Genomic DNA, 11,295 nt, shown 5'->3' with positions numbered 1-11,295 from the left:
AACACTGAAATTTCTTGAGTGTTCACTTGAGGATGGCTGCAAAAGCCAAGTTGGTCCCATCAACACCCATATTAAAATGTCCATTTAAGCAGCAGAAAAAAAAAACATGTTTGCAGACTGGAACGACAAACTGTTCCAGGTTGAAAAGCTCCTGTTTTTATTGGTTCACACTTTACATGGATAATTTTTAAATATTTTTTTGCAACTCATCCGTTTTGAGTTATTCATAAATTTACATAATTGGGTTTTTTTGGCTGATCTGACAGACAAGCACTCTTAACTGGTTCCCAGGAGACTTAAGGCCCACCCACAGTAGCTGTTTGTTTTCCGGTTTCTTTACTGGTCGAAAGTTCGTTTGAGTCAGCATTTCCAACTGTGGCCACCATCGCTTGATTTCACAACATATCTATATAACCAATAGGTAGTGTTACTGAAGCTACAGTATGCGCATGTTTTATCTATGGTAAAACACCTTTGAAAAACAAAGACTGCTTGACGGCTTTTTAAAATGATTTCTTAATTGACTTTCTCCCGCTCTAATGTCTCTTGGTGATTCCCAACCTGTTAAAAAAGCAGAGAGCACAGGGCATCATTTCTACCCTGACTGCTCTCTTACAGCTGGGTATGCTCAAGATGACTGTCTACTGCAATCACTATCAAAGAAGCAGCCCATGTCATGGTCATTTCACAGCTCTCTGGTAATGATCTGGTCAGAGCACGGAGATGATGGAATTGAGACGACATCCAAACTGATGGAGGATGTGATGGAAAAGCTTTCTTTCTAACTGGTGGCGAGTTCCCACAGACTTTATAAAGAAGAGAGTGGGAAACATCTGTAAAACACAATGATTAGGAATTGTGTTATTCTACTGTGTATATTTAAATGATGGTTGAACTCGTAATGTATACAGTATGTGAAAGCATGTGTGGCTGTAGACCAGAAAAAGGTTTATTTAAGTGGCTTATTTCAGACTAAATCCTGCAACACATTGGCTCCATAATTGAATTAGTGCCTGACATATCTGTTTAAAAGGAGTCGGTCCTGGCTATCTGGAAACTATTTGATAACATATAACTTTTTAAACTTTAATTATGCATGCAAAGAGACACATTGAAATGCAATGAGGCTGAGTTGAACAGCTGAAAATTGAATCTGACATGGGTCTGTGTTTCCTAATTCCAGATACATGAATATTACATTCCTGTAGAGCATTATTAAGGCCGTGTTGGGCAGCTTCAGCTTAGAAATCATTACTCAAGACTTTGGAGCACGGGTGAGAATAAGCGGCTTTATTTAATTAACTTTCAAACACTATTAGACCCTTTAAGATAAAAAGTGAGGGATAATGTGCAGCGAGCGAGGGTTATTGTAGCAGTAAAATGTCAGTGTGACGTAGGACAATCTCACCCTGAGAGGGTTCTTTTCTTCCATAGCCTGAAACTGCATCTGCATACATTATCCTGCTTATCACACAGCTAAAGAAATCAATGGCCATTTACATTGCTGACTCAGCTGCTATGATTATCATTTTTGTTGATGTATTTTGTTGTCCAGCTCTTTGTCTGGCCTCTGTTGCTTCATCTGCTTCATCCGTATATCGTTCAAATCTTTACCTATTGATTTGAGTCTCCAAACAGATTTGGATTTTCTGAGCTCAGTCTTCTATTCAAAGAAAGGCTTTGCGTTCAGAATTAACATTAAGGGTCAAGTCTATCTGAAGAAGAGTATGTTAAGTCAATATATCACTAAATAAACTGAATAAGTCAGGAGTTCCCTGGTCCCCTTGCTTCTTTATACACAAATTACAAACCTTTAAGCTATAAACAAATCAGAAACAAGCATGTAAAAGTTGTTTTAATGCATCTGTCAAAACATTGTGTACTTACATTGAACCAGGTGCTTTAGTGGTCATTCGTCAGGTGAAAAGACATCATAAAATAAATGGTGACGTGACGTGTTTCAACTTCATAACCACGGTTTCACTTCACACTGATGAGTTTGGAGGACTGATAGACTCAGACACGCCTAAATGAAAACACTTGAGGGCATCTCAGGCTCTGTCATTAATACTGAGGATCATCTGCAGCAGATGTGACCCAATCAAAGACGGGCATGGAGATAGGGATACATCCATCACCCCGCTGAGGGAAGGGATTAATCATTCAGCCTTCAGGAATACAAAGGTTGAATTTTAAACTTCCTTTCATGAATTTTGGAAGATTTTTTTGTTTTTATCTGTAACCCAATAGCAATTATTTGAAAAGTCCTGTTGTTAACAAACATCTTTGCTGTATTAAATCAATCAGAAAAAAAAAACATATTGAGTGTACTCCACAGGAAGACAAACTCAGTATTAAGTGGAAATTAACTTCCCGACTTTTACACCGCAATAATTCATTAATCTCTGTCAAATCCAATCTCTCAGCAATCAATTACATCTTCACATCATCCCTCTGATGTTAAAACCAGGATTATAGTCACAACCGTCCTCTAATTACAAAAAGTCTCTTTTCAAACTTCACATTCGCGAGACGACCACAGAGCTGAAAGGTGAACTAAGTGTCCTGAACATGTGCAAATAAAGTCTGAACTCATTACCTTTAAGTTATGTCCGTACATGTCCCCAGAATATCACGGCCATCTCCTGATGGTACGCAGATTAACACAGAGCCTCACTATTTTGTCCCGACGTGCTTTCAGGAATATTAAAGCACAAATGAGGCCACAGAAGACCTGACCTCAGAGATTGTGAATGTGCCAGCAGTAAATCCAGCAGGCTGACTTTTTCTAACATCCTCAGTCTTTTCATTGAGCTCCTTGATATCTCAGCTGATAGAAGCATTAAGAGCATGCTATTCTGGCAAAAAAAAAGGAGTTTATTTTAAAAGGTCAGGTCTTCAGTCAGAAACATGACTTGACAGTCTTTTTTAAACACAGTCACGTTTAAAATAGAATAGAATTGAATAGGTGCTCTGCAGATATCAATCATCATAATATGAATCATGTTCGATTGTTAGGCAAACGTTTGCCATCTCAGTCTGCCTCCGATCCACATTTGGCATCTGTCGGAAATTATGCTCTAGCATACGTTCAGTCAGGAAGGCTATATTTGCCTTCACAATCAGGTCTATCTCTAATTCATCGCTCTCGTGCACGCTCGCGCACGCTCACATTTCCAATGTTATTTTTGAGCTGTGATTTCAGATCTGCGATTTTCTGGCTCTGTCATTGGGTAATCAGCTGTTTTGTCATCTGACCAGTCGCATGGCGTTTCATGTAAGACTATCCTCATTCTTCTCCCCCTTTTAAATATAATTCATCCTCTGCATTTAGTCCCTTGATGCAGATGTTTAGTGAGTATATGAATGTGATTAGTTAATACTGATGGACACTGATGGCATAGAACCGCGCTATCCAAGCTCAGGTCCAAGTCCACAGAAATATCATGAGATTGGCCAATAAGAAACAGCACTACCTGCAAATAGGTGAACTGTTTCTGCTTAATGCCTTTTTATATTCTACTTAGTTTGCACACTGTAGTGGTCGAAGTCCATTCCTCTTAGTTAGCGGTGCTTTTGAGAATCCGAGACAGTAAGTTAGCCAAAAGTGCACAACCACACGTCCAGGGTTTCCACAAGGTCCGTCATTTATTACAAACTACACATCGACCTTACAAAGTCTGGATGCATGAGAAATGCATGCAGGCTGTCCCAATGCAACGTGAGAAAAATAGTGTCCAAACAAACCTTCACATCGCTGTTGACTTGAGAGGCAACAGGAAAGTAGGAGCTCGGTTAGAGGCCTTCATCCACGGCAGCAGCACCACTCTGACCATCTTCAAGTGTAAAAACAAGGGCGCCAGGGACGCCGCTTCCCTTGTATCTTAGCAACACGGTACGTCTTAAAGCAACATTCCACAATTTCAACCCATTTATGAGTAAACTCGTATCCTCCTCCATGTTCATTGATAGCAGGTTCTAGTAATTTTTCAACAAAAGCAGGGAGCAGGACATGTTCAAGTTGTGTTCTTGTGACATAAAACTTGACAGTTACGCTATGATGTGAAACATTTAGAACATAATGAGTTATCAAAGTTATAATGTAACTAATATCCTGCTGTAACAATAAACATTTCTCATTGTAAACTGATACTAATCTTTTTTTACTCACTTCTTTTACTTTGCATAGAAGTTGAATTATTTCAGTACAAACATGCACCACACTTTTAGAGAGTTGATTCAGTCCAAATGAAATCAGTTATAAATGTTTAAAGTAACTTCAGTCATGAGTCATCTCATCCTGACAGCAGACCTGACACCTGACTGACAGCTGCAGATTGACACCAAAAGGTTAGACTGTCTGCGGTTTCCTGTCTTTGACCTTTATCGGACAGCTAGAGTGTAGCTCTCCTCCAGAAAAGAGCTCACTATCCCTTTGGCCAGGTCAGGACCTTCTGACCAAACATTCACACACACACACACACACACACACACACACAGTCACACACAGCAGACAGATGGCAGAGCTGACTCGGAGGGCCTGTCGTCCCAGAGGGAGACCGATCAAACATTGTCATGGAGAGGATGAAGTATGACACAATCCATCAATCGGACCATCAAATGAGCAATTATACACTCCAGATCAATAAGAGGTCTCACTCAGCATGCAGAGATGACTGTTTGACTTGTTAGACAACAGAGAGATTCAGAGGGGGACATCTGTGTTGTTGAGATTTTCACATGTGGTTTTATTTTGTGTAAGTGTTTACGATTTTGGTTGGCTAATAATGCCATAATAAAGTAATGTAATGTGTAATATAAAGTCCTGAAAATACACTTTGTCAACACACACAATCAATTAATTGAACTTTACTGATGCAGCACGATTCTGCATGCTAAATATAGAAAACATAAAGTTAAAATATTTCGTGCTTGCTTATAGAAATTATTTGAAGTTTTCACGTCATTTCCCAAAACAATGAACAGGCCTACAGTACGTGCAGAAAACAGACTTTCACACATGCACAAAATTCAAGCTGCATGTGTGAATGTAATCCGCTGATGTTTTCACTCTGACTTTGGACTTTCTCCTCAGCGCAATAGCAAATGTTCTACATGAAGTCCGGCTGAGTCGGATGTCATGTTGAAGGGAGCACACAGAAGGATATATTCCAGAAAATTCACAGCAGGACTTGAGTACTAATGGGTGGGGATGTCAGAGACTGACCACAACCAGCTCCATGTATGGAACTAAACTGCTCCATTATGTTTCTAGTCGCTAGTAAATTCTCCTCCTCCTCTTTTGTTGATATTGTATATTTAACAAAACTTCAGGTAACAGTGGTAGAAAGTCAGAAATGTTCAGTGTCAGTTCTGGTGCTTTAACCGTCACTTCCCCTCGCCTCCCCTCCCCTCCCATCTCACAGGGATTATTTTAAGCCAGTACCAACCATTTGGTAAACTTTGGCTATTTTGAATAAGATATTTACAGTCAATAAACTTTGATTTGAAGAAAACTTGCAAAATCAAACACACCTGAAACATAGGCTATTTCTGTTAAAGATTTTTCTCTAATCAGAGTGGACTGCTAAATTCAGTCTAAAGCTTTCTACTTTATTGTATTACTGCTCTTTCATGAATTGATTTCCCAAACTCTCATGCGGAATGCTTTTGACATCAGAAATGATGTGTCGGGTTTAAGTCAGATAACAAAGTTGTTGGCCTATTGAATTTTGATCTCAAAATATTTGATTTAGGCTGTTAATTTGTCCTAGGCTACAAAAGGGTTAGCTGGTCACAACATTTCAATTCATGCTTCTCTTTATTAGGCTGTTCCCCTCTCTCTGGGTTATTACTCTAAGTGGGGTGGGCAGTCTCTGGGAGGTCTGCATGCCGTTTACGCCCCTGTCTCTTTGACATGAGGCAGCAGCCTGATAATAACGAGAGACGCGCACTATTATTTTTTTGTTTATTTTGTCTTCACCTCAAAGTCTCATCGCATCCACCTCAGCATCACCCCTCTGATCCACGCCGTATTTTTCTCCATGCCTCCCGTTTAAAGCCCCGCACGTCACCCTCCATCCCCCTCCCCTTAGCAACAGAGCCAACATGGCGGCGTCCAGCACCGCGGATCATTCTCCAGAGATAACGACGCCGTTAAAGATCCCCAAAACCGAGGTGCCATCCCCCGAGTCCGAGGATTTGAGTGACAGCAATCAATACCACTCCAATCCCTCAACCCCGAACCGCTTCTCGCCTCTGAACGTCACCTCGGGATCCGCGGGCCGGACGGCGGCCTCATCCTCCTCCAACAGCTTCACGGCGTGCCGGGGGATGTCGTGGACCCCGTCCGAGACTAACGCCCTCATCGCGGTGTGGGGCAACGAGCGGCTGACGGAGGCGCGGATGCAGCAGCTGGAGGTGGCGGGCACCGTGTTCTCCGGTAAGGCCCCCGGTCCTGCCATGTACGAGCGGGTGTCCAGAGCCCTGTCTGAGCTGGGGTACGAGAGGACCCCGTCCCAGTGCCGGGAGAGGATGAAGGTAAATCAGGACACGTCTGAAGGCTCCTGTTACATGCATGAGACATGTTCATCATACACCTGACCGCAGCATCTCCAACTCTTCATCAGACACTGACACTAAGCTGGAGAGGTTTAAATGAAGGTTACAGACATGTCCCGAAACCAACACAGGTGTCTGTCTGTTGACTTGACAACTGTGAGTTTGGCATACCAAGAAGGGTAGCACATCACTTTTGTGGCTCTGTAGGCCTAAATACCTTTGTGGACCCTCCTCACATTCTTCATTTTAAGCATCTTTGTCATTGTCACTTCAGAAACATGCACTCAATCCCCCTTTATTGACCCAGTGTGACATCCCCGGGCAAACCTAACAGAATCCTCATCTCTTGTCATCTTATGTCATTATATCATTATACCATGTTTGGGTTAATACTTTGATTGTGATTGGCTAAAGAAGAAGAATGAGATTTACTTTATTGAGGAGAAATTCTGTTTTTACACTCTGTTAGTCATGCAACACATACATATACATATACAAATATACATTAAAATACACATGCACAAACAGGATCCTGTGGACATGCACTAATGGAGAGATGTCAGAGTGAGGGAGCGGCCCTCGGCAGGCGCTCCGAAAATGGTTTCACAACACTTAGAGTATGTAGTAAATGCTGCATTTCAGAATTAATGTTTTGGTGAAAAAAGTGTATAGCCTATGTAAGTCAAAGCCTTTATTTATATTGTATTCAATTACTTCACAAGCTCCCATTTTAATCACAATAATGATCGATGGTAACTTTTTCAAATACATGTAATGCAAGATTTCCATTTCCACTAAAAGTGAGAAAGCAAAAAAGTGAAGAGTGAGAAACATTTGTGGTTTTTCTTGGGAGAGTGTAGCTATCATGTCTCTGACAATGATATGGTGGAAATTGGTGTGAAAGCTGCAGAGATTCCAGTTAACTTCCACATTCAAGATTCAAGATTTTTATTTGTCACGTGCTCATACAGATGTGCAGTGAAATGTCAGGACTGTTCCGCAGGCCATGCAAAAACAATAAACACTCAGTTTGCAATAATAATAATTCCTGAGCACTGCCAAGACACCAAGCCCCCAGCAGCTCAGGAGTGCTCGCTGACATCTGGATTTTAGTGCATTTTGTTTGTGCATGTGTGTATTTCAGCCTTTGTGTGTGTGTGTAGAATTTCTCAACAACAGTGTATATTTGAATTTCCCCTCGTGGGACTAATAAAGGATATCTTACACACTACTGTAGAACATGCAGAAATGTGGTCAGAAATCTTCCCTTTGGTGATGTTACTAAAGATCTGTCTGTCACATCCAGACTCTGCGGCGCTGCTACAGCCGGGTGAAGGAGCACGGCATCGGGAAGAGGAAGAGCAGCTACACCATCGAGCAGCTGGAGAAGGTGTTTGGTCAGGGAGGCTGGGACTCTCAGAGCTGTGCCCCTGTGCTGATCAACAGCAGCGGCCTCTATCAGGAGATGGAGTCTGACGGCAGCACGCTGGGGGACTTCTCCCAGGAAGACTGGTGCAACCAGGTGCTGGACTCGGCCTTCCATGAGGGAGACATGGAGACGGGTAAGTGTGTAAGCCAGTGTTTAAGGCAAATTAATGAATGGAGTGTGAACTAATGTGTGTGTGTGTGTGTTTTTTCTCTCCAGAGGAAATTCAGATGCCTAAACACAGAGCTCTGCAGATCCAAGCGGAGCTGTCAGAACAAACACAGTGAGTCCAACCTGGCCAAACTACCTTTGTGTCTTTGTTCGTCAAATAACTTTGACAAATTGTTTTCTCGTGTGAATCAGCCTCATCATTACACATTAATGCCGACTCGGTCATGTGTGTGACTTACTGAATTGTTAAGTGCAAAAAACATCATCTCTTTGTTTAAAAATGTGAAAGCCGTATCGTTCATGTCCTCCGGGTTACATCGTCTTAGATTCAGAGACGCCCCCCGTCCTCTCCTGCCTCGGACGTGTCGGCTTTCTCAGCACTCACTGGCTATGCTTACGGTTCAAAGAGCGTTAGATTGCTGTGATTCTCCATTTCAAACAAAGTTTATGTTGCAAAAATTATGATGTTATGATACAATGGAGTCAGTGGGCGTGTCCTCTGTTTAAGCTGACATGAGTTTGTCATTTGCATAGATAGTAATGCTAAAATATTACCTGATAATAGTACGTATTTTTATGGATCGCTTCATCTTGATAAATTCGCGGATATATCTTTTAATTGTGTCAACCATGTGTGTTCTTTTAGGTTTGAGAAGATGTCATACATACACGTGTGAGAGATCTTATTACAGGAGCAGCAGAGTTATATTTGGTTTGGAGCCAAGTGTCTGTTGTTGTCTGAGAGATTTGAGTCAAGGAGATGAGTTCTTCATGCCTTATACACAGTCAAGTATTTGTGGGCCAGTGACTGCAGAGTCCTGGTCCAGCATGTCAACTATTGTGAGATCCTGAGCAGCTTGCCAGTAACTGCAAGGTTCTGAAGCATGTATGAGCTATTGTCTGTTATGTTATTATGTTACTGGACCATGGCTAAATAAATCTAAGATGATCCACAAGTCTGTTTGATAATGTCCTCCTCATTCATTCAACACAGATTTAGAAACCCCCACCGTACACCTGAAGTGCCTCTACTTATAAAAACGCACTTCTCGTAATTATCTGGTGGCATTTCAGACAAAACCAATCAATGTGAAACTGGTAAAGAGTATTTAAAGCAATTGTTTTTCCCAAAACTAGCTAAACAAGTAGCTCGTCTTTGCTAATGAATCCGTCTCTAACATGTTGAACGTGTTGTATTGTTACGTCATTGGTATGCATCCTGTGTTCTCTGCAGAAAAAGGGACATGATGCAGACTGTGATGCGTATCCTGGAGTCGGTGCAGCTCAAATGGGAGCACTTCCAGACGTGGACCGAGTTCTCGCGGCTTCACCTCTCCAACAAACTGGCCATCTTCGGCGTGGGCTACAACACGCGCTGGCGCGAAGACGTGCGCTACCACTACGCTGAAATCAGCTCGCAGGTTCCACTGGGGAAAAGACTCCGTGAGTACTTCAATCCCGAGAAACCTGAGGGGCGAATCATCATGACTAAAGTCCAGAAGATGAACTGGAAGAATGTTTACTACAAGTTTCTGGACATCACGATCAGCGAGGCGCGGTGTCTGGAGCTGCACATGGAGGTGGACTGGATCCCTGTGTCCCATTCCAGGGCAGCAAGCAGCAGCAAGGGCTCCTACCACTACCTCCTGCCTGGGGACATCCCCAAGACGTATGGACTCTATGCTATCGGCTATGAGGAGGAGGAAGAGTACCCCGCTCTGACCTCTCTTCAGAGCAACAGTGAAGATGTTAGCTTACCTCATTGCAAGTCAGAGAACGGAGTGCAGAGTCAGGCTGATGGAGAAGGCGCGGGGAGAGGGGACAGGACTGGAGCTAAAGTCACGTACTGCTACCTGGGGATAGCCGAGGACAGGACCATGCAGCAGTGTCTCTTCCAGCACTTTCAGGGTTCAGTGAAACACTACGTCCACGGGGAACCTTCAGCTGTGACCTGCTTCCTGCAGGAGAACTGCAGCACGAGTCATGAGGGTGAAAACTCATCTCAACGTTTCGCGATTTACATCAAATTCATCGAGGTGGAGTTGGACTTCCTCTCTGCAGGCTCCCTGGTGGAATGCCTGGAAACTGCTGTAGGCTATTCTTTGAAATACAACAACAAAGAAACACTGTAAACTGTGCCCAGTGTTTCTGATTTATCTTCTCTGAAATCATAAGTAAGTTTTACAGCCAGCGAGGCAACATTCAAGGCTGAAAGTACTGTCTGCTGCATGGATGTGTGGCAGATAGTGCAGCTTTTTTCAGCTGTGTTAAACTGATTCATCATTACATCCTTAATGAGACTTCAATGAATGACAATACGGTAAATGTATTTTGCAAAAAAATGGGAACAGAAGCTAAGTATAACAGAGCTGCAACCTCCAGGAAGTATATACGTATTATTTTGGGCTAATGTGCACTACAAAGGAATTTGCTGCTTTTTTAGTTTCGATCAATGTTGCCTCATCAGGGAATGTTAGGGTTGGTAAGGTGACTACTGCAGTATGCGTCTGTCTACCTCAGGAGGATGTAGCAAACACGGCAGCGAGGGGGGACCATAGTGTGTATTTAATTCTGAAACTGCCTTTTACTTTTGACTGTTGAGGTCTGGACCTGAGTTCACGAATCTTCAAGGAGGAGCAGCTGATTTATGCCTTACGGTTTGCACATGTAACTGGACTGCAGCTAGAGATGCTTCCAAGCAAACAAGGGAGATAAAGAGGTCACTGTTTGCCAAAGTTAGGCAGATCTTATTGGCCAGCATTGATGCTGGTTAATCCAGCGGTGTCAAATGCATTTTTTTGCGAATGTCTAGACATGACATTTTTAGTCGTGCCATTGCACACAGAATTCCCTCCCTCAGAAATTACCTCTCTATCTCAAACACACCTTCTCATCCACTCCAGGGGGGAAAAAAAAACTGAACAAAGCAGTTTCAAATGAAAGATTACATATTCAACAGCACTTGATGTCAAAAGGGGCTGCGAGCTGAGCTGCAGCTAGCTTATTCTTAGGAGCTAATCTTGTTTTTAACTTACAATTCCTTCAGGGTGTTTTTTTTTCTTTTAAAAAAACAGAGCCTGTGATGAACAAGTAAAAACACTGACTGAAGCAGATTTAGGTTAAAAATACTCCTTGGC

At 42.4% G+C, this 11,295-nt stretch overlaps 1 protein-coding gene across 1 annotated transcript; it reads left to right on the top strand.

The window, feature by feature from the left end:
• Positions 1–5,966: 5,966 nt before the first annotated feature.
• Positions 5,967–11,196, top strand: msantd2 (Myb/SANT DNA binding domain containing 2). The gene is made up of 4 exons (XM_079356255.1): positions 5,967–6,540; positions 7,868–8,123; positions 8,207–8,270; positions 9,393–11,196. The coding sequence occupies exons 1-4, from the start codon at positions 6,109–6,111 to the stop codon at positions 10,288–10,290; spliced, it is 1,650 nt and encodes a 549-aa protein (XP_079212381.1). The 5' UTR covers positions 5,967–6,108; the 3' UTR covers positions 10,291–11,196.
• Positions 11,197–11,295: the final 99 nt, after the last annotated feature.

The sequence above is a fragment of the Symphodus melops genome (assembly GCF_947650265.1).
Source record: "Symphodus melops genome assembly, chromosome: 11".
NCBI classification, from domain to species: Eukaryota; Metazoa; Chordata; class Actinopteri; order Labriformes; family Labridae; genus Symphodus; species Symphodus melops.
Note: the sequence above shows the minus strand (reverse complement) of the source record. Positions and strands in the feature narration are given on the sequence as shown.

Coding starts and splice junctions, on each gene's coding strand:
- msantd2 (XM_079356255.1), top strand. CDS start 6,109: ATGGCGGCGTCCAGCACCGCGGATCATTCTCCAGAGATAACGACGCCG. Junction 6,541..7,867: donor AGTGCCGGGAGAGGATGAAG/GTAAATCAGGAC, acceptor TGTCACATCCAG/ACTCTGCGGCGCTGCTACAG. Junction 8,271..9,392: donor GAGCTGTCAGAACAAACACA/GTGAGTCCAACC, acceptor TGTTCTCTGCAG/AAAAAGGGACATGATGCAGA.